Raw genomic sequence first — 24,850 nt, 5'->3', positions numbered from 1 at the left:
ACATATCTGTAATCCCATGAACGTCGCGATAATTGCAGACCCTCCAAGCACTTACTATCCAGAGGAAATTCAATCGAAGGCTGTATGGAAGAGGAAGCAATTGCCCTTCTGATTCTCACACGAACACCACCACGATTTCCTCTCTTCCTGCGTCGTTTCCTAGGAACACAGCACGGTAACCTGCGAACGCATTCCAGCGCGGGTTGGTTGAACGAGGATTGAGAATGAGAGTGCAGAAACGGGCACCATCCACAATAAAGTCCCATACCACTTTTGATATTCAGTAAAGCTTGGCGATCGTAGGTGAGCACTGAAACTGCATAGAACCAGTGCACAATAATGCAATAAACGAACAGCACAGATGACAGACGAACAGGTACCACAGGTACACCAAACTGAGACAGACGAGAGACAGAGAGACGGCAAGCCGGGTACACTGGCGCCATCTTGGGAGAGAGAGAACACTGCATTTTAATTGTGTTTTTGTTTTAATATGCGATGCATTTAGAAATTTCCTGTCTAGGTGATTTAAATAAGGTTCACAGAGTGTTTTACACAAAACGCTCTACTTCCTCTTCTAGTAGATAACATCATCACAGCAAGACAGACTCCATCCGTCTGCTGCAATGGAAATTGGTCACTTTCTCGTGTTCTTCATGACGGTTCTGATCTCCAGCACAGGTACCAAAACCCATTTACTTTACTCTGGGTATTAGTTAATGGTTATTTACATGGTTGTGAAAATATTCCTATTTAAAGTGATGATTTATTTCTATAACTGGCTAGATGAGTGGTGTGCACAGACCTCTGGAGGGGCATGGGAGAAATCGCATTCCTTGGGGCACATCGATAAGACCAAAAGAGCACTTTAGCATTGAATATTAAAGGAGCAGGGGCTTGTGCCCCCCTCATTACGTTCTCACCCCTTGGTGGAAAAATATAGCTGTGTGACGGTTTAGGGAAATACCTGTAAATAGTGCACATGGGGTTATCTGACGGAGAGAGTCCTGTTTGGTAAACGTGCCCCAGCAGTACTTAACTGAACACCCGACCCGTTATCCCACAGCAGCACTCATTTATTTCTGGTCCAGACCAGAACCGTTTGACATAAAGACCGCATTAAATCTACATCAGGTAGGCAAAATAATTTTTCTCATGTAACACAAGACATCAAACCAACATTAGGCTTTCCTGTAGCGCAAATAGTAGAGCATGGCGCTAGCAACGCCAAGATCATGGGTTCGATTCCCAGTGAAAGCAAGAGCTGATAAAATGTAGAAACTGTAACTTGAATGCAATGTAAGTCGCTTTGGATAATTGGATAATCATTGGTCCTAGTTATGATTTATGTGCACAGCTTTTCACGGAAAATTGAGCAAGACACGACATGATTATGGTTAAATAAGAAAAAAGACATATAAACAAATTAGGTTACATTTATTTTCCTATTAAATCTCTCAACACACCATTAGATATGACATTAAACGCAACTCTGTAGATTTATTTAGTAAAAGGCTTGACTGCTTCCTTAGGTGTATGTTTGTATTAGAGCTGTCAAAATTAACGCATGCGATTCATCTAAAAAAATGTCACGCGTTAATATTTTTTTACGCAAATTAAACGTTTGACCCCAACGTCTTCCCGTCATTGCAGAGCGGAAGGTAATCTATCGTTGTGTGATACGTAGGGATGGGGAGTCGACTCTGAATAGCCCTCGACTCTCGGTATCGACTCTGAAATCGCTGATGTCTGCACAGATTCTCAAGTCCAGTGCATGGCAGTTGAGTGCTGTATATCAGCAAGGAGTGAACAATATTAAGGTGCAGAAGCAGCACGGGCTCAGTGTGCTTTATTTAGGGCTCACCTATGATCCGCGGATGTTAACACTTTTTTTCTCTCTCTCTCTCTCTCTCTCTCAGCATAGTGATTATCTTTTCACACAGTAATACTATCTTTCATAGACATATTCACGTTTAAGCGCAATATTACTAATTGCATTTTACTTCTGTACTGATTTATAAAAAAAGTTTATAGATTAAAATGCTCAAGCAAGTGAAAAAACATGTAAACTGCCTACAGTCTACTTTTCTTACGTTAAAAGGTAGGCTCTCCCAATTTTAAATTAGAAACAGCCGTCTCGTGCCTTTTTTTCTTCTTTTTTTTTTGTGAGGGGAACAAAAATGTGACACGTGGCGGAGGTGTGAAAGGTTCTGTTTCCTTAAACTAGTTAGTCATGCATTTCTAGTTTGTATACCATCTAATCTTTTACCATCTAATCAATCTCAGCAAACGTTTGCCTCACTAAAGTTCAATTATGAGTCTAAAGTCTTTCTTTGGCCTTCGCTCTGGAAGTGATCTGTTAATTCTGCTAAACTTGAATTAAAACTGAAACCAAACTATATCAAAACTAAATAAAAACGTATTCACAAAATAGAAACTAAACTAAAACTAACAAAAATATTAATGAAACTAATAAAAACTAAACTGATGTTTACAGCAAATTTGAAAACGATGTTAAAAAACAAATTTAAAAATTCTAAACTATAATAACCTTTGTTGGGAATATGCGATGTCCATTGCAAAAGGAGTAGGCTATTCATATTTTGACATATTTGTATTGTAAATAATATGAATCATCACCAAAACATTAAAGATCTCTGTCTAGTTAGCTACTGAATATGAAAAATCTATTTTTGTTGATTGTCACTGTTTGGTGTAAAGCTTTGATGGACTGATAAGATATACGTTGTAATGCATATTTACAAAACTACAATTTCACAGACCAGAAATGCCTTCAAAAATAAATAAATAAATAAACAAAAAAATTAGATTCTGACTAAGATAACACCTCCATCTGTTGGAAAAATTATGCACAATAAATGGTTGAACGGGTAAAACGTTGTATGTAGCAAAAATATGAATCTGATAAACAAAGGCATTTAAAATGAACACCTCTTCTTCTTGTTGTTCTCCTCAGCATCCGGACCTGGAGACCATGTGTTCGTACAGACAGGGGGCTCTGTTGAACTGGATATAAAACATAAAACACTGCCAGAGTTTGATAGATTGGTCTGGATGAATGATAAATCTGAAAATATTGTCAGATTCACAAGGCTGTATGGAGAAATAAAATATCACAGTTCATATATGAACAGAGTGGAGTTCAATACTGAAACCTTCTCTCTAACACTGAGGAACATGAAGAAGACAGACAGTGGACTCTACATGGCACAAACAAAAGGAGAAAAAGAAATATATGTTGCTGAACACAACGTATCAGTTATAGGTGATTGCATATTGGACAATTTTCTTTTTTACTATGGCATTATGACATTTTCAGATGAGAATAGCAATAGAATCTACATTATAATGTAACAGAAACAGGAGAATATGAAGGATATTGTTAGCTGTGCATCTACTTACAGAGAAAAAGAGTGTACAATGTATTTTTTTCAATCTCAGGCATATCTGCAACGGCAAAGACTATTATTTATAACTAATTTTTAACTCTTGATCTATTAAGAGCATCTAAAAAGTGTCATATAGAAAGTCACTCATCAAGGCACCAGAATAATTTACTGAAAGAACATTTTTAAATATATTTTATTTCATTGCATTGCATGTCCAAGTCAGGCTTCACCTTTGCTGCAACATGCTCTTTGAAAAGTCTTGACCTATAACCTCTCCACACAAACATGTTTCAGATCCAGTGGATTCTCCTGTTCTGAAATGGGACGTCACCAGAATAAGTGTTCACGCCTGTATTGTGAACGTCTCATGCAGTGGGCGTGATCATACGATCAGAGACAGCTACCACAGCAACAACTGCACTCAGGAGGAAGTGACATCGTTTGGAATCCAGACTGTAGCCCTGTATTGTATCGAGAACGTAGTTGTTTGTAACTACAGCAACACAGTCAGCTGGAAGAATGACACAAAAGAGATTAACCAACTTTGCCCACCTCATGAAGGTAAATACTACTCTTACATCGTCCATATTTGAATTCTTAGCAGTTTATTCTCAAATTAAAATACTAAAACATATATTTCATTTTAGCATATGATTGTTGATTGTTAATGTGACATCTTTCATTTTAGAAGAAAATCCCAAAGAAAACAACCGTTCTTTTCCTCTCCTTTGGCTCTTGGTCATCGCTGGTGTATCAGTGCTGGTTTTCACAGCAGTTTCTGTAATATGCTGCTCTTACAAGAAGCGTAAAAGGGGTACGTCTGCCTTAATGAAATAGAAATGACTGTATAGCCTCAGTATGATTTTTTAGTATGCAAGTCACTTTCTAAATCTAATCTATTAAATCTCTTAGGTGCTTCTCAACAGAATGATCAGACAGGTTATGGAGAAGTTCATGTAATGGACAGATCATCTGCCTCTGAAACAGACCATACAATTTATTCAACAGTGTATTATTCAACAGTCGTGGAAGACGACCTGCGCATACATAGCAAAGGTTAAATCTATGTAAAAATGTGTTTTTGTCAATAGATACTGTATATTAAAATATTTTTTTTACATAATTTTCAGTATACTAAGCCAAGCATGCAAATTGAAGTCATTCATTAGTAATGAGTCATAATATGAGTAATAATTGTTTTGTTGAAGTTTCTTTATTACCATTAAACTGTTTGTTTGTTTAATTAACTGTATTCTGACTTTTGAAAGAAGTGAAATTTGTAAGCACTGTACAGTGGAATTCTTTCAGTTGTAGAATAGAGAGTTGCATAAAGAACCTCATCGCATTCCAAATTCTGACAGATTCTCCGGGCATTCTGATCCATCACATGTTGTCATCTCGAACTTGACATGACGTGAATGCATTATAAATGTAAGTAGATAATGAATTGATTATTTAAGTGAGGATTGACCATTAATGATGACACCTGCTGTTAAGGAGTGGTGAACAAGGACAGAAAAAAAGAGACCAGCAGAAACACAAGAATAACAACTAACTTACAGGCACATGGCTTTAGAAGAACATCAACGGCAAATAACAGATCACATTACATCTCTCAAGATCTCACCAGAAACAGGATTAATAACTTCTTACAAAACAGCTTGACTTTATTTCTGTCATACGTCTACAAAAGTTCTTATTGAGAATTAACAGAAGTTTAGCTGTAGTTTATGTTGATGTTTTATTGAAAATATATTGTTTCACCATTATGGTGTTTCATTTAGGCTAGCCGCACACTATGTGTGGATGTAGCTGAAATAAGGCCATGAAACCCACACTAAATAGTCCTAAATAAGACTTTTGAGTAATCAGACTTGTAGGCTACAATATTTACTAAAAAAATATGTGAAAATCACCCTTATTACTCATTCACAGAAAACAATTTTTAATTTTTTAAAGACGTTTTGTGATTAAAAGCCTAAATGTGAGGGAGTGGCAATGGCCTTGAATATTATTGATGTTGCCTTTAAGGGAATTTTTTGTAACGGACTTAAAGACTGTTTATATGATCTGATGCCAGACAACACATGCTCTGCCACCCCAGAAAAGAGCACAAAATGATAAACCGTTTAAATGTTAACAGAAGTGTGTTGTTGTGTCAGGATTATATATTTCTGTAATGGGTCACTTTCTTTTTCAGGCTGATATGAAGGAATCTGTGAAATAAATATGTCTTGTTTTAATGTATGAAACCTGGAAGCATCTAGTAAACATTGGTGAGAGGAAAGGAGTTTGTTAGACTAAACGTCTAAAGTTCTGGTCCACATGGGTTAGATGAACATGTAAAGTGGCCATAGATAGTTTGGCTTGTTTTACTTGTCATTTAGGGGCAGGGTTATATAACCGGAGAGGGTTGTAACGTCACTTTTGTAGATGACTGTGACACTGCGGAGGTGAGCAATTGAAAGGATTTACAAAGAAAAACAGAACTGAGGTAAGACACTAATTTAATTCAAGATAAAGTGAATGGATTTTAAATGACAGATCTGGTAGCATTTGAATCAGCACAATGTCTTCTTTAATTGATTCAAAAGTTCGGAGTAATTCAGATTTTCAATGTTTTTTTGAAACAAGTCTCCGATGCTCACGCATTTATTCAGTACAAATTACAATACAAACAATAATATTGTGAAATATTAATACAACTATTTTCTATTTTAATACATTTAATGTATTTGAGTTTTTTTCCTGAGATGCAAAGCTAAATCAAGCAGTCATTACAGTCTTCAGCGTTACATAATCCTTCAAAAATCATTCTAATATGCTGTAATGTTTACAATTTTAATGTTTCAAATGAAATAGAAGTGAGAAGTCCTTTTAAAATCCAGACTACATTCAAACACAAGATCAAAAATGTTCATGTTTTCTCATTATGTTACAGACATTTGAAACAAACTTGTGTTGCAACACTTATTGGTCTCCTCTAAACAACAATGTAAATAAAAATAATAGGTTTTTTTACACACAAAATCTTGACTTGTCACACAATTTCTGAAAGCTGGCACTCGAACAGCAGAAGCACACACCAAATCTGCAAAACATACACTAATTCACAAACTGACTCAGATTTCAATTTCATAAAACACTTTTTGCACACAATTCTAACACAAAATCTAACAGGAATTAATATTATGGCAAATGTTTGCTTTTGAGGTGTGTTTGTGATATTTTGAACAATAATAATAATGGCATGCTCTTGATTTTGCCAAGGAATAGCCTGAAATTATTGTTAGAACTATTATTTTTAATATTTTAGTATTTTGTGTTCAACTGTGGACTTGCTGAACGTCAAGATTATCTTTTTTGCCTAAATTGTTTTGTCAAGTGATGAGATGAGACATGCAAATGATCAATTTGAATATGAAAATTATTCACATTTTATTTACAAAAGTCAGCGTGTGTTTGTGTTACACTTGCGTGAAGCCAAAAGCCAAATTAGGATGCAGACTGAACCTCCGCTTCTCATTCTGATGCTCATTGTGACGTTTAAATGTTAATCGAAGTGTACATTTGGCTGTTCCTGTGGGTCAGACTCTGATTCAGAGTTTCTATAGCGGTTCACTTTTAATTCCAGGCTAAAATGAAGAAATCTGTAGCAACTTCGCAATTAATCACAAAGAAACAGTAACTACATTGACATAAACATGACATTTTTGAATAGGAATAGAAAGAATGAAACAGTATTTTCTAGTAAAAATGTACTCCAGTCATCTTTGTTTTATTTAAAGAGTTTGAAAATCCTTCTTTTATTTTTCCCCCAGTTTGTTTTAGACCGAATCTGTGCACTTTTTCAAAGATTTGCCATCACTAACCTCATTAAGCAGACACTCAAAGTGAGTTACTAATGAAGAACATCAAGCAATTTGTCATAATTATCTTAAAAACTAACAATATTAATATTACAGCAACTCTTTATTCCTGTAACTAAGCAGATCATGCCACTAACACCAAAGTCATGGGTTTGATTCCTAGGGAACAAGAACTCGTCAAATGCACTTTATACTGTAGCTCAGATAATTAACATATGTAACTTTGAACTTCTGCCTTTAATCCTGTGTTCCAGCAAATTAGATCTCACTAGACCGAGAAACTTCTAGATTGTGAGTGTGTCATGCTGTCTGAGGACGTGTACCTAATGTATTCACTTGCAGAACTATGACACAGAAAACATATTTTATTCATCCCTTATTAGAATCCAGCAGAGAGCTAAATAGGCTACTAATGGACAGCTCTGCATGCTTTCCTATCCTATTAATGCCAAACACAGATCAGCACAGCACCCCTTTCAGTCAACACACGATGACGCACCAGGGCTGTACAGTGCGTTTAAAAACATTTACCCTCGGTTTCAAGACTAGTCCTAGACTAAAATGTAAGTCTGAGCTGTTTCAACTGAAAGAAACTTGCTCTGACTGATCTTAAAATATATCAGTGCATTTGTTTTGTCACAAGATGCACACCAGTGGTGTTTTTTTTCTAAGTACATTTATAAAAATTACTTAAATGTCCTAATTGAACTATGGCCTAATCCTGGCTTAGTTTAAGCATTGTCTGTGAAACCGGGCCTTAATGACATTTTTGCTCCAAATTAATTTCATAACATCAGTCGAGTGTTTGAAATAACTTAATTTTGTGATCTGGAATCACAGAATGAGACAAAATCATTTTATAATATTCTATACAGTGATAAAGACTGTCAATGAGCATTGCGTTCGGCACATAAAAAAGGCAGGGGGGTGGGGGGGGGGGGGGGGGAGACTAGTCTGCATTTTATTCAGCTACTGCAGCAATAGCATGTGCTTTTATCCATATTAGGGGTTTCCTCCAAGGTGATTTTTTTTTTTTTTTCACTTATGGTTTTACTGCACAAGGGCGCCCTCCAGCTACCAGTATGAATGAAACAGCTACAGCTAGTCACTACACCTTATTTTGGGTAAAAATATGGAAAATAATACTTCTCTCTTAGTTTTTAATCATAATGATTTATAATAAATCATTGACCTTTCTAAGCAATTATAGTTATAGGCCTCCATAGGCATGTTAACAGGTCATGCTGCAGTAATTCAACTCAAATTGTTAAACTCGTGTGTTAAATAAATTCAATGCACACAGACTGAAGTAGTTTAAGTCTTTGGTTCTTTTAATTGTGATGATTTAGGCTCACATTTAACAAAAACCCACCAATTCACAATCTCAACAAATTAGAATACTTCATAAGACCAATTAAAAAAACATGTTTAGTGAATTGTTGGCCTTCTGGAAAGTATGTTCATTTACTGTATTTGTACTCAATACTTGGTAGGGGCTCCTTTTGCTTTAATTACTGCCTCAATTCGGCGTGACATGGAGGCAATCAGCCTGTGGCACTGCTGAGGTGGTATGGAAGCCCAGGTTGCTTTGATAGTGGCCTTCAGGTCATCTGCATTGTTGGGTCTGGTGTCTGTCATCTTCCTCTTGACAACATTCTCTATGGGGTTCAGGTCAGTCGAGTTTGCTGGGCAATCAAGCACAGTAACACTATGGTCATTGAACCAGCTTTTGGTACCTTTGGCAGTGTGGGCAGGTGCCAAGTCCTACTGGAAAATGAAATCAGCATCTCCATAAATCTTGTCAGCAGAAGGAAGCATGAAGTGCGCTAAAACTTTCTGGTAGATGGCTGCGTTGACTGTGGACTTCAGAAAACACAGTGGACCAACACCAGCAGATGACATGGCAGCCCAAATCATCACTGACTGTGGAAACTTCACACTGGACTTCAAGCAACATGGATTCTGTGCCTCTCCACTCTTCCTCCAGACTCTGGGACCTTGATTTCCAAATGAAATGCAAAATTTACTTTCATCTGAAAAGAGGACTTTGGACCACTGAGCAACAGTCCAGTTCTTTTTCTCCACAGCCCAGGTAAGATGCTTCTGACGTTGTCTCTGTTTCAGAAGTGGCTTGGTAGCCCTTTTCCTGAAGACGTCTGAGCGTGGAGACTCTTGATGCACTGACTCCAGCTTCAGTCCACTCCTTGTGAAGCTCTCCCAAGTGTTTGAATCAGCTTTGCTTGACTGTATTCTCAAGCTTGTGGTCATCACTGTTGCTTGTGCACCTTTTCCTACCCAAATTCTTCCTTCCAGTCAACTTTGCATTTAATTTGCTTTGATACAGCACTCTGTAAACAGCCACAGCTTTCAGTAATGACCCCTCTGTGACTTACCCTCTTTGTGGAGGGCGTCAGTGTTCATCTTCTGGATCATTGTCAAGTCAGTAGTCTTCCCCATTATTGTGGTTTCAAAGAACAAGAGATACTCGGAATTTATACTGTACGGATGGTCATTTAATGAAGCTCAAATGTAAATATTGTAATATTTTGAGATACTGATTTTTGACTTTCATGAGCTGTAAGCTCTGATCATCAAAATTAAAACAAAAAAACTTTTGAAATGTTTTACTTTATATGCAATGAATCTAAAATATATGAAAGTTTCACTTTTTGAAATAACTTGCAAGAATTTTTTTTTACTTTTTCACGATATTCTAATTTATTGAGATGCACCTGTATATATATATATATATATATATATATATATATATATATATATATATATATATATATAGTCTTATTCATATACATATATTCAGAGCTGGGTAGGTTACTTACAAATTGTAATCCATTACTGATTCCAAATTACATGACACAAATTTTAATCAGTAACGTAATCCATTACATTACACATTTTAAGTAATATAATCAGATTACTTTTAGATTACTTTTGGATTACTTATGACCTAATTCGTTTATCACATTTTTACATTTAAACAGGTAAATCTTGTACCATAATGATGTAAAAATACAAAGAGTAAGAAAATTCCTTTCATTGTAATTAACAACATGAAGTGCATTAAACATTATATTTCATCAAGGTTTCCCAAACTGGGGTTCGTAAAGGAAATGCAGGGAGTTTGTGAGTTTAATGAAAGGCAAAAAATAATAATAATAATAATGTAAAATTACTATCAAATTAATTCACTTACTAAAAAGAAAAAATATTTGATGTTTACCTGCACGCCATACGACCATCAACCAATGTCAGAGAACTGTGAACATGCAAATGTGGTACTTTATTATTAAAATATTTATTTTACAATCTCAAGGGTAATTTAAAGGGGTCATTGACTATGATTGCACTTTTTAACTTTAGTAAGTGTGTAATGTTGCTGTTTGAGCGTAAACAACATCTAAAGTTCAATGCAAAGGAGATGTTGTCTTTTACAGAATTGCTGATTGACCACTCCTTTAAAGTAAATATATTTGGTGAAAGAGGTTCAGATGACAAAAAGTGTGAGAATGTCTGTAAATAAGAAATAATGAGACAAAAGCCTTTCAATAATACATAATACTATATGGTTAAATAACCTACTGAGTGATAATTCAAATTAAAATGAATGTGTTCATCAGTAGTATGTGCTTCCTCTTTACTCGTCAATTTGCTGTGACAATTTTCACACTAGTGGGGCCTATTTTCATTATCTTGCCTAGGGCCCCACAACCTTACGGACCGGCATGGATGGGAGTCTGTTAGTGCTGCTTCTGCTGTCAGGTTGGTTTGGTCATTTGTATTTATGATGATGTGCTCACAGATGAATGGTTTAACTTATTGATTTTAACAGGACTCTTCTGGAGCAGTTCTGCTCTTTCTCGACAGTACCACTATATAAATGTGAGCATGTCGTGGCCAGAGGCTCAGAGTTACTGCAGAGAGAGATTCACTGATCTGGCAACCGTAGACAACATGGACGATGTGAACAGGCTGGTAAACATAGTGGATGCTGGATACAGTGGATCAGTGTGGATTGGTCTGAAGAGGGGGACACAGAAACGCTGGAGGTGGTCTAATGGAGAAAATACAACTTCCCAGTACTATAACTGGGCTTCAGGACAGCCAATGAGGATGGAGATTGTGTAGCTACTTACTCTGGGTCTTGGCATAGTACGGCATGCAGATATTCACGATATTTTACGTGCTACATAGGTGAGTTCTTGTAAAATGATGAATGTGCAGTTTAAGCTGAGAAAGAAAAGTTTCAAACATTTTTTTTTTTACAAATCTTAATAGGAAATACTACATACCTGATAAAATCAGCTAAAACCTGGAGTGATGCTCAGAGCCACTGTAGACAGCATTACACAGACCTGCCCACCATCCACAACTCTGCAGAAAATAACCAGATAAATCAAATTCTTTTATCTGGTTATTACATCTGGATCGGTCTGTTCCAGGACTCTTGGGAATGGTCTGATAAATGGGTCCTCTTCTTCAGACACTGGGCAGCAGGTCAACCATCTAACAGTTCAGCATCTGGTAACTGTGTTGGCATGTCAAGGTTAGACTCTGGGAAATGGGCTCAATACAGTTGTGATCTACAGCAACCTTTTATCTGCCAAGGAGGTGAGTTTCCCCAATTAATTTATCTGTCTTCTCTGTTGAGGATGACTTTAACTCTGTATTTCTCTAGATGACAAGTTGATTAAACAACAGATTGTAAAACTAAAATTGTCCTGTACTGGCAAATGCACATTGAATGATCCTTCACTACAGACGGCCATTCTGAACGAGGTTTGTATCCACCTTAAACACTTGAGTTCAGATTCACTGTCAAATTCAGAATAAATAACTGCGCCCTGGCAACCATCCCCAACACCCGACAGCTTTGTGTTTTCTCTCATTACACAGTATAGCTGTTATTAAGTTTGATTTGATTCTTTCTTTCTGGTCTTCCAGATAAGTAAAAAGCTGAAAAGCATGGGGCTTGAAAGTGACAGAAAATTAAGCTGGAGAAAGGGGCATGGTGGAGAGGTGTTTCATCAGGAGAGAAAACCTAGAGCGAGTTCAAATAATGCATGTAAAAGTGCATTTACCTTTTTATTCAAGTAAACTTTAAAACAGATTCAAAGAATGTAAAAGTAGATTTTTTTAGATTGAGTGTGAAGTAGCCGTAGTAGTATTTAAACATCGTAAAAGGTGATGGTATGCAATATTTATGGGCAAAAATCATCCTGCATATTATTCCTATTATTATGTGAGGCCTAGATGTGTCAAAATTGAAATTTTTTTTTGTGTTTTTCTTTTGAAATTAATGAATGATTTAATGAACTTTAATATGCTATAAGATAAAAAATAAAATTTGCTATGAAAAACTGAAGTTAGTAAATTGGATCTTTATGAATTCACAACATCCTGCCCAAGGACTGCAGATGCAATGTAGCTTTATAGCCAACTCTGGAAGCAGAAGCAGCACAAACAAAGACTGCTGATCTTCTTTGCTGTATTCTATTGAGAGATGAACAAATATCATTTTTCTGTCAGAAACTAGATTGAATACACAAGGTGCACTCCAAATACACTGTGACTTCACATATTTTGTAGTTGATAATAAATAAGCTTCCTATACAGTATTCTACACGCTCTCACAGTCTCAAACAGCACCACATCCTCACGGTCATATTGCTAACAAAACTGCTACTTTCTCTGTCTAGTAAGATTCAGTCTTCTGGAACATAGTTATGTTAGAAAGTACAGGTTAAGGTGGGAATACCTATTCCTGTATTTTACATTCACATTATATTTCTTCATTTTCCAGATACTTTTATCCAAAGTAACTTACATTGTATTCAAAGTACAATATACATTTAATTATACATGTACTTTTCATGCATTCCCTAAAATCAATCAAACACATGGTAACATTTAAATTTGATCATGAGCATCAGAATGATATGAGGAGGTTCAGTCTGCACCAAAACATGATATATTATCTAAAAGCAAATGTCTAAAATGTTTCCCAGTTGCAGTGAACATTTTTGCCCTCAGGTCAGATCACATGCTGATTTTTGTGGTGACGAGATGAGTTATTTTCATATTCAAATACTGCTCATTGCCATGATGTTTTTCTGTGTTGTATCACATTACTGGTCACAAAAGGCTCATTTTAAAGATATATATATTTTTTTTTTACAATTACTTAAAAAATCCAGTTTTAAAAAATAAAAGAACTCAAACTCTTTAAAAATATGTATATGTAAATCTCAAAATCCAAATCATGAGAATTTGTGTATTTCAATTTAAATGTGGTTCTACAAAATGCACATTTACTTACATTTGCATAGACACTGAAACACACAATACTGACGTTATTTACAACATCTAAACATATCAATCACGATACAAACCTAATTATTTATGAACTTTACCGACTTACAAATGAATCCTTATTGCAATTGCAGCATTCACATTTTTATTATATTGTATTCAGTTATCATATCAATGAGATTGTTTCAAGTTTACTCATTTAATTAATATGAAATATAAAACATTTTGTTATGTTCTGTGTGATTTCTGCTGCAAACTCACCTCGAAGCACTTCGTGTTAAACAAGACTACACTTTAAATTATCAAAATATTTTTTAATATTGTTACCAAAAAATTAATTTCCTTGCATATTAAGGTCTGTTATATTTGTGTCTTTTTATATTCGCGATGAAATGAGTATGTTTAGGTTTGGGGGTAGGTTAAGGGGTCTAACTATCTTGTTTTTTAGCTATAAAATTATAAAAATGCATTGATACTCATATCTTAATGATATAAAAGATTTAAAAAGAGCTGTAAATACTATTAATACTAAATTGTATGTTTCAGCATTCAAATGTACGTTTTGTTAAATACTAACACCTATGTATGAATAATAATACCAGGCTGTTCCATTATATAATCTATATATTGATTGTGTGTCATTACACATCTGGAATTACTCCCTTCCTTCAAATCCATACCGACTACTAATATTAACCTACTACATTGTTGCCAGATCTGGCTAGAAAATCAAGCCATTGACATTTTACAAACCAAAGGCCGTGCAGTTACACTGCGTTATTGAAAAAATGTTTCAGTCATGACATCACAAAGCGTCTTAGGAGCAGTACTCATTCCCGTATCTCAGGGAACAGAGTACGTTTTGAAGCTACTGGTGTTGTATGGCTAAAAGGATGTGAAGATACTGTAAGAGACGTCTTCTGAGACACTGAAATGGCTAAATAGTTTCATGTGAACACTAGGTGGGGATATCATCTCTACCCAAGCCAGGAAATATATTGCATGATTTACGTTGCTCTAGATATGTTTAACCACTAGAGAGGAAATTACCGCGGTTTAAATTTCTATCTCTGGTCTGCAGTTTGTAGCACAACAGTTTGTGCACAATTAGGCTCTGTAAAAACTAACACCACATTGATATTACCATAGTCATTTTGCAACTTATGCGTTCTATGAAAAGACTGACAGTGTTGAAGTGTTTGAAGATTACTCATGAGAAAAGCGTTTATTTTTAATAAAAATAAAGGAAATAATCAAAAAGTTGAAAATAAAGTATCGGGTAGAGTTAGGGTAGGTGTAGGGAGGGCTTTATTATCCCAATAAGGTGGCATCCATTTAATAATTTGTATTAAAATAAAAAAAAAATTACACTCACTCAAGTTATTATTGCATACTGTTTTATAATGTATTGCAATACTGAGGTGTAGATAATTGCCACTATTTGCAATAAGTAGTATAATAGCTGGAAATCCTGCTATTTTAACACAGTGTAAATAGCATCTATCGCTAAGAAAATGTTATCTTCACTTAGTGCTAGCCGCTGCTTTAAGTGATTCTACAACGGGTTACATTTGAGAGATATTGAGTTAGAAAATACAGTAAATGAAGTCGCCTATAAGGTGATTAGTCTGATTAACATCACACACACAAAGAGGCATATACTCAATTTGAAGAATTCTGTTGTTTCAGGTTTCTAGATTCTAGGTTTATGTTTATCATTGTCATATACATTTTGCATTCTGCACTTTTTATATAGTTTTCAAGTATTTTAGTTCATATAATAATGTATATTTATTTTAATCCCATGCTGAAAACAATAAAATAAAAACCAGCACATAATTTGAAATGGTTTTACTGATTTATAATGAGAATTGTATTGGTTTTAATGGAAACTGTAATGGTGCCTGTTGGTCTCTACTGGTAATTGGTCTTTAAAAAAAAAAAAAACTCTAAATCCTAATGTAATATGTCCCAAAACACACTACATGAAACCATTATTTAATTATTTTAATGGTTAAAAGTTGATAGTTTGTAATATTTGTGCCATTTTTTACTCCCAGTCCGTCCCTGTTAACAGGTAAACTTCCACAAATTAGGTGCCACCACTGAAAAAGCTCGGTCACCTTTATTTTTTAATCTAGCTCTCGGAACATCGAGGAGCATCTGATTGGACAACCTTAGTGCTTTAACAGGAGTATGGACATGTAAAAGCTCTGATAAATAGGCAGGCGCAAACCCGTTCAAAATTTTGAAAATCAAAGAATAAAATCTTGAAATCAATCCTGCAGCGGACAGGAAGCCAGTGTAGTGAAGTTACATTTACATTTAAATTTAGTCATTTGGCAGACGTTTTTATGCAAAGCGACTTACAATTAGGGAATACAAAAAGCGATTCATCTTGAAGAGGCAATCAGACAGAGGAAGTGCTCGTAACACCAAGTCTCAGTCATTGTTCAAATAAGTACAAGCTAGCAAGGGAAGGAGAGAGAGATAGAGGAAAAGATTAAGGTTTTTTTTAGGATGAAGTCAAGTATTGCCGAAAGAGATTAGTTTTCAGTTGTTGCTTGAAGATTGACAGGGATCCGGCGTTCCTGATAGGGGTGGGAAGATTATTCCACCAGCCAAGAATGGTGAACGAGAATGTTCTGGAGAGTGATTTTGAGCCTCTCTGTGATGGTACCACAAGGCGTCGCTCACTAGCAGATCTCAGACTTCTGGAGGGGATGTAGATTCGTAATAGTGAGTGGACGTAGGATGGTGCTGAGCCTGTTGTCATAATAAGGTGTCAGTAGCTGCATTCACATCCAGAGATGAGAAATGGGTAGACGAGGGAAGAGAGGAGGATACTACAGAGGAAAGAAGGGAAGGGGAAAGGGAGCGTAGGTTACGTCTGAAGGTAATCGGGGGATGGTGTCACCCGGGTAGCAAAATGTAAAGTAAATGTAATTAAGAAATGGTCAGAGATATGCAGTGGTTGTACCAGGATGTTGTCTGTAGTACAATTGCGAGTGTAAATTAAATCAAGTTGGTTGCCAGATTTGTGCGTGCTAGTAGTGGTAAGGCGTTTGAGATCAAATGAAGCTTGGAGTGAATGGAAGTCTGTAGCATAAGGCCTGTCTAGGTGAAGGTTGAAATCGCCAAAGACTAAGAGTGGAGTGCCATCCTCCATAAAAGAGGACAGCAGCCCGTCCAGCTCCTCTAGGAAGGTGGCTAGAATTTGACCAGGGAGACGGTAGATCATCACAATTGGGAGTTTTATAGGAGCTGTTACAGTAATGGCATGAGATTCAAATGAGTTGTGGCTGCCTAGGGGGGAGTGGGTTGAGTATTTCCAATTGTTTGAAATAAGCAATAACAGTGACCGAGCAGTTTAAATACTTGAACAGTCGCTGTGGCCTGCTTCTGATCAGCCCAGCCAATAAGGTTAAAGGACTGCTAATAGCCCAAAACGAAACTAAGCACTTGGCAAAATCACACCGGCTTGTTCTTAACTGACGCGCTAATTATTCTAATTACCAGTAAGCGCAATCAAAACCTATAAACCTCAACGAAAACGCAGAGTAGAAATAGGTAGGCAACGAACGATTCCTTCCTAGCAGCAAGTAAAAAATTTAAACAACAGAACTGCAACCAAGTATATTTCAACACTTATGCGAGCTGCCGTGCGTCTCTTCTGGTGACTAATCGCCTTTCCCCAAAGGCGATTGGAGTTAAGATTGGATGAAGTTAAGATTGGGGTAATGTGCTCATACTTTTTAGTCCCAGTTAGGAGCTGAGCTGCTGCATTCTGGACTACTGTAACTCTTTATATGTTGGTTTGGATCAGTCTTCTCTTCAACGCCTACAGTTAGTCTAGTCTAGACCTTATAAAAGCATGAATTACACTTTCAAACTTCTTAGGTAGTCAAAAGTCTCTAAAAAACTAATTAATAAACTAAGTCTTGAAAAACTAATCTGTTTTTCAAATTTAAAAGCACTGCCGAAATTCACACCGAGATTCTTGATAAATGGACGAACATACAATCCTAAATTACCAAGTGCATCTACACAAGCATTTAGATCCCCAGGATGACCAAACACAACAATCTCAGTCTTATTTTCATTAAGAGAAAGAAAGTTCTGATCCAGCCATAATTTTAAATCTCTCAGGCAAGTAATAATGACAGAAATTAAGTTTTGTCATTTATTTTGACAGGCAAATAAATTTGTACATCATCCGCATAACAATGGAAGGAGATATTGTGATTTCTAAAAATATACCGCAAAGGCAGCATATACACAGAAAACAACATAGGGCCCAATATGGACCCTTGGGGGACGCCACAGGAAAGAGGGGCAGCAGATGAAGAAAATTCACCAAGGTGAACAGAAAAACTTTTCTTCTATCTGTCAATTACGATTGAAACCATTTAAGGGCTATGCCCTTAATGCCGACACACTGTTCAAGTCTAGATAAGTGAATCGACTGGCTGAGTCCACAGCTAAAAGAAGATCATTAGACACCCTTAAAACAGCAGTTTCTGTACTGTGACGGGGCTTAAAACCAGACTGAAATTTTTTCAGAATACTAAATTCATCTAGAAATGACTGAAGTTGACTAAAAACAACTCTCTCCAAGATTTTTGATAAAAACAGGAGTTTAGATATAGGCCTAAAATTAGACAAAATTGAAGGATCCAAATTATTCTGTTTAGAAGCGGTTGTACAATGTCATGTTTAAAAACAGCTGGTACACACCCTGAGCTGAGAGATGTTTTAACCAAAGATACAACGCTTGGCAACAGTGTCAAAAACATCTTTAAAGGCAGGGTAAATAATTTCTAGAAGCCAATGTTGATATTTGAAATCACCAAAACAAACACGCCCCTACCCCAAAAAGGTCTCGCCCCTATTTTGATTGATCCTCCCCACATATATGTAGCCTACGCAACCCAGGCAACGATTAGTTCCGTGAAAGCCGCTTTTTCACCGAAATTACCTGGAACAATATGTCCCAGGAACTTTTTTCCCCCAGACCTGTTGCTGTCTGCATTTCCATCGCGGTCTAAACTACCGAGAAGATTAGGCAAATGGTCTGGTGACGTAACGTTAGGTCTGCACGCATTTCTTAATAGCAAGTACGCAAATTTCGGACTTGAATCCTCGGTAGTTCGGACTTCACGAGTTAGACTCGGGAGTGAACTCCCACGGACAGAACGATGCAAGTCCGGTAATTCTGCAAAGAGCAGCGTACTTGATAACATCAGTCAGCTCGCCTTGGCTGCTGCAATCTTCCTCACTGCATTTACAGGCAAAATATATCAAACACCACTGCCTCTTTTCGTTTTCATTTAGACATATTAATAGAACAATAGAATAAAGATCAAAGATTACCTGTTAGATTTACGTAAAACAAATTATATCTTATGTTTATCCACTACAGAGACATCAGAGCCAGCAGCAAATGTCAGAAGGACTAGCCGAGGTTATGCTCCTCTCTTCGCGTGGAGCTCACGTCTCCGAAATCGGCAAAGAACATTTTCAAATAGGCGCTGTTTTTATAAATAAACCACAGATTTGAGTTTTAAACAACTACATTCTCGCCTGAAATACACGTGTCCAGTGTTGGTAGACTTTAGCTGTTGCATTGCAGCGCATCCGGTGTAGACACTGTGTTACTCACCTATCGGGAAGAAACAAAGCAACCTCGGCTTCCAATTGCAGGCCTTCCGCGCCTTGAGTTCTCTCCAGCGCTGTAAAGCTGATCTCGATATTTGCACGGGTCCTACTTCCTGCCTTATCATTCCGCAGTCGTTTTCCTCTTTTTGTTTTTTATTCGCCATTGTGGTGGCTTCTACCAGTGCTATGAGGAATCATTTTCAGAGTCTTGGGGTTTTGATGCCAGAATTTAGATTTTATTATCAGAGACAATAAAACCGAGAGACCCTGCAGTGAATCTCCCGAATCTATGTTTGTTCCGTTTTAAATACAGTTTTTTCCCCTAAGGCGTGTTCTATACATTTCCTATGCCGTTATTGCTTAACAGTCTCCATCTGTTTCCTAGAGCAGACAATAGGCCCCACTTTATGTTACGTTAAAGGAAGAGACCCTATCATGTCAAAACAGGATGTGCAGCTTTACCTTAAACCATACGTCTGCACATTCCATTCTTCTGCAGGCCTCTACACATACATGCAGATACAATTTTATAATAGTAGAATAACTTGATACATAAATGGCTATATTCACATTGGTTACATATGATTAATTTGTATTTTGATTAATAAAACTCTTCAACATGCCCCCCTTTGAGACTTACTAAGTCTCACCTTTATTTGTCTTTCCAAGAGTGCAGTTTCATAATTCAGTCTCATCAGTTATTACTACCTAGTGACCAAATTAAGTCACACAGTTTTATCACCAATAACTAGATTATGCAACAGCACTCTGGTGGAGCAGCAGGACCAAACCTCTCCCCCACAATTGACTAGGAAGGAGTAAAAGATCCTGTCTCCCTAATTCCTCATTTAAGATAAAACAATGTTATAAGCATGAGCGTGCATTTGGTTCAGCGCTTGCCTGTGGTTGTCACAGTTATGTATACAACAGAAATAAAATTCAAAACATAAAATATATAACATCACACAAACATAGCATAGTTGATCTTCAGCCCAGACACTTCGCGCATCGTAGAGGGCCATCCTTGGGCAGAGGTTAGGCTAGCACTTACACCCAGGGTATGGTTCATCTTTATACTTCTTCGTCCTCTGTTGAGGTACTAGAATCTCCATCATTTGTCACTGTTTGTGACTTACAATTGGGTGTATAAGGCCAGTCCTGGTGTTGTGCATTTTGGTTCCTCTTCAACTTCAATTTCTCATCATCTTAACATCTTAGCATTTCCATTTGCCTAGCTGTGGCTTTGACAACTAGTGACCTCAGTATAGGAAGTACACAGCAAAACAGTAATCTTCCTATTAATACGGCAACTCCTAAAAACATTGCTAATGCTCCTAACTTTAGATCAAACCAATCCCACATTTTATTATCTGTCCCTGCATTTGCTTTAAGTTTAATCCTTAGGTTTGTTCATTTGATTATTACTTCACTAAAAGCTCCTTTTGGAGCAGTATTATTTGGGATACAAGTACTGCATTGTTCCTCAAACAACACATACTTTTCTTTTTTCAGTTAACACATAATATAAAGCTATTCTATTTTGCTCTGTCAGTCTGCTTGTTGCATCCAATTGCTCTTCTAGAAGTTATAAGGCCTCATCAGTGTAATTGAATAAATCTTTGCTGATTGTAATATATGTAATTGATCCATTCTGTAATTTATTTTTTCTTAATTCCAATTTATATTGATTCAAACCCTGATTTAACATCATCTCTTGCATTAAATGTGTTAGGAATGCCTTTAGGTTGACCAACAAACTGCAGGGTCTTTTTCATAGGCCCTTTTAGATGTGGATTTTTCTTCATTTGTTGCTTCCTCTTCTAGAGAGATGTGACTCATTTTATGTGTCACCATAACCCTAGTACATAATCCTGACCGTTTTTCAGGTAACGTTGTTAAGAGGCCTTATTCTAATCCACACATGTCTGTCACTGCAATATCGGTGTCATCAAATATAGGTGGTGGGCCTTGTTTTATCATTAAATAGTCATCTTTACATCGTGGTGTTTTCCATATTTTGCGGCATTTTCCTTCAACTTTTCCTACATCAATATGTCCCTTTTTCTCATAACATTCAAATTCCTGATTTGCCATTAATTGTAGGTTTCCTTGTGGCTTTTGTATTTTCTTTTTCCTTACTATTGGCCATTTACGGGTGCGTATGCATTGTAATTCAATCGCTTCTCTGTAGTTTGTTGTAGATTGGAGAAACTAGCACCAGTATGGGCATAATGCCATTTTTTGGGTACAGTTTCTAAAAGTATTTAATTATCGCCTCTTTCTATTAAGCATTTACCTCCCAGTTTTATTACATTTATTCCCATTTCACTAGATAGTCCTGGATATTTCTTAAGCCAGTGGTTTTCAAACTATGGGTTGCAGAGTGGGACAAGGTGGTGTTCAAAGTTACTCGACTGCAGCTAAATTTGCATTTCTATTATACGCACACACATACTCAGTTTAGTCTAGGGCTGCACGATATACCAACATTAATTATGAATTGCGATATTGCTTAGTGCGATTTTCGAATCGCAAAGGCCGCGATTTAAAACATACTTTGAATGTCTTGAAGTGCGGGCATTCACTAGTTGTAACAACAGCGAGAGTCTCAGAGCGATGGTTCACTATTAAGAGGCCCAGTCTGCATTAGGATATTAATGAGAAGAAACTCACTCACACCATATAAAGAGTAAGTTATTTTCGTTCCTTCGTATGCATTTGTCTGCCTCCCAATAGAGAAATGGTATGTAAAAAGCATTTTACTTGTACGGGGTGAGCGGGGCACAAATGTGGGGTTAATTGTAACACTACAAGATTTAAAATATTTCGCTATAGCTCCATACTTTACTGGTCATCTCAATTATCACCAGTAAAGTATTGAGTACCACAAGGATCTGTCCTAGGTCCTCTGCTATTTTCAATTTACATGTTGCCCCTTGGAAATATTATTAGAAAACACGGGATAAGTTTTCATTGCTATGCTGATGATACTCAATTATATATCTCAACAAGACTAGATGAAACTTCTCAACTATCTAAGCTAATAGATTGTGTAAAAAGTGTAAAAGATTGGATGACCAATAATTTCCTCCTACTAAATTCAGATAAGACCGAGATATTACTTATTGGACCAAAAAACAGTACACAGAATCTCATGGATTATAATTTGCAACTAGACGGCTGCACTGTTACGTCCTCTAAAGTCAAAAATCTGGGTGTTATTTTAGACAGCAACTTGTCCTTTGAAAATCATATTTCCCATGTTACAAAAACAGCATTCTTCCATCTTAGAAACATTGCTAAGCTTCGAAGCATGCTACCTGTTTCTGATGCAGAAAAGCTAGTTCATGCATTCATGACCTCTAGACTGGACTATTGTAATGCACTGCTAGGTGGTTGTCCTGCATCTTCAATAAACAAGCTACAGATAGTCCAAAATGCAGCGGCTAGAGTTCTTACCAGATCAAGAAAATATGCTTCATTTCCAGCGATATCGTCGACCTGATTGCAAAGACACTATTTAAACTTATTGACACATTATTTTCCTTTTTTTGATATTGTGCAGTGCTTTGACACAATTTGCATTGTAAAAAGCGCTATATAAATAAAGGTGACTTGACTTGGCTATCATAACAAAATTTAGAAACATTTCCTATTATTTCCTTGCTGTATCATTACTAGGCTAGAGAAAAATGTTCCAAAGTTAAAAAATCTTTTGAAGATATCGCTGAACATTTATTTAATCATTGCAAAAGTAAATTTCTGGCTGAAATAAATGTGTTATCTTGGTTTGTTTAGGCCTATTTAAAAATATTTACAATTATTTCACAAATATTTTAATCTCCAAACTGTTTTAGATAGTTCTGCTTTGCTAAAATAAAAAGTGTTGGGCTGTGCTCCACTCTCCCCTTCATACACGGATGGATCATATGAGCATTTTCTGCGCTTAACACCGTGATGAGCAACACTCTCAGCACGGATTACATTTCATATACTCATCTTTAAATGAAAAATTAAAACCTAAATAGTATTTAGTGAAAATTTACAGTTGTACTATAAGGTAAAATGGATATTTTTCTTAAATACTTAATTTCTGCCACAATAAACTTTTAATTAAGATTAAGCTTAACGTAATTTTGTTGTTTTTTGATCTCAAATATTTTGGTGGGTCTTGAAATAGATTAGCCTATACTTGTTTAGGTGGGTCGTGGAATGGACAAGTTTGAGAACCTCTGTCTCTTAAAGCATTCTATTCTACACCGTGAACTGTATGAGTATTGGTCCAATATATAAGACTAGTCTTGCTTCAAAGCAAACTAAGCAGCCCCCCACCCCTTTTTTTGTGTGTAATTTACCTAGTTATACCAATTATTTTCTTTTACCTTTTCCCATAAAACATTTGAAATGTTAATATTTTATGTCTGATATTTTGATTATTATTTACAATATGTCTATATTATCTAAATATTTTTTGCTTCTCGTCCAATTCTTATTCATTTTGTATTAAGTAAAAGCCACTGCCAGATACAGATGAGGGTTGAAAAGTCTAGGCAAGTCTGGGTGCTGTTGTCTACGGCTTGAGCTGGTAGAATTAGATGCATTAGGCATGTGATGATCATCAGATATATTTTCTATTTTCTGCTTCTCTGACAAAAGAATGTGAGATCCTTGCTTATCTCTTTCATCAGTTTGCACTTCATCTTGTGTCACTGGTCTCTTCTTTTCACCGTTTCCTGAGTTGTCTGCTTGTTGTTTCCTTTTCTTTCCACTTCCTCTTTTCCATTTGTTGGACCACATCTGCTCCAAAGTATTTTACCTTATTAGCATCTCCCATCAATCATTCCATCTTCACCAGGGTGACTCTTTGCGAGTCATTGCAATGGTCTTTCCCTCGTTGGCAAGGGAGGGTCGTTGTCAGGAAGAATAGTCACCAGATCCAAGTGCGAGAGCAAAAGGTTTATTAGTAACAGAGAGAGACGACAGTAGTTGGGACTTCAGCCGAAATCAGAACTCTCACAACCGCCGTGAAGATAATCCACACCGTCAGGTAATCCAGTGATGAGCGAGAATATTCCAAACTGGCTGAACGGGGACACAGGAGAGCTGACAGAAAACAAGACGAGATTAACGAACCGACAACACACGCATGCAACGCCAGCTAGATAAAGGCAGCGCAAATGAGCTGCAGCCGAACACTCTGATTACGCTGCCAGCTGCGGTACTAGGCAACAGACGCTCCCACACAGACTAGACAGACACCAAAAAGAACACACGGGTCCATGAACCGTGACAGTCGTTACTAGCACGCCCTTCACCCCTCACTTCATGCTATGTGGGGGTTGTTGAAGTGGTTCTTATTGGTGTAGCAAACCCTCCTGGCCTTGATAGAATTGCTGTAACCTGTAAATGGAAACCTTCACAGTGTTTGTTAGTGATATCAAGCATGCTCATTTGCTCATCTGGCCAGTTATCTTTTTTTGGTGTGACCTGTGGAAATTTCATGTGGGTTGAGGGCTGTCCTGGCCCCTTTTTTGAGCCCTCACAAATACATTGCTGTCAATATAATGAGTATAGGGCTAATAACCA

The 24,850-nt window shown here is 36.7% G+C and overlaps 2 protein-coding genes and 1 long non-coding RNA gene across 3 annotated transcripts in view; 2 read left to right on the top strand and 1 right to left on the bottom strand.

The window, feature by feature from the left end:
* LOC306854330 (NACHT, LRR and PYD domains-containing protein 12-like) overlaps positions 1-24,850 on the bottom strand; it is a 217,474-nt gene that overhangs the window by 57,221 nt on the left and 135,403 nt on the right. The window lies entirely within an intron of this gene.
* Positions 558-4,341, top strand: LOC306849923 (CD48 antigen-like; the record flags this gene model as incomplete). The annotated part of the gene is made up of 5 exons (XM_079385306.1): positions 558-681; positions 2,978-3,286; positions 3,705-3,971; positions 4,099-4,224; positions 4,337-4,341. The coding sequence occupies exons 1-5, from the start codon at positions 627-629 to the stop codon at positions 4,339-4,341; spliced, it is 762 nt and encodes a 253-aa protein (XP_079241432.1). The 5' UTR covers positions 558-626.
* LOC306854949 lies at positions 5,834-13,521 on the top strand. The gene is made up of 6 exons (XR_013782880.1): positions 5,834-5,904; positions 10,996-11,056; positions 11,127-11,488; positions 11,573-11,905; positions 11,973-12,073; positions 12,239-13,521. It is a non-coding gene; the product is annotated as an uncharacterized lncRNA (long non-coding RNA).

The sequence above is a fragment of the Barbus barbus genome (genome assembly GCF_936440315.1).
Source record: "Barbus barbus genome assembly, chromosome: 3".
Classification (NCBI taxonomy): Eukaryota; Metazoa; Chordata; class Actinopteri; order Cypriniformes; family Cyprinidae; genus Barbus; species Barbus barbus.
The sequence above is the reverse complement of the archived record's forward strand: the minus strand, read 5'-3'. Positions and strand labels throughout refer to the sequence as shown.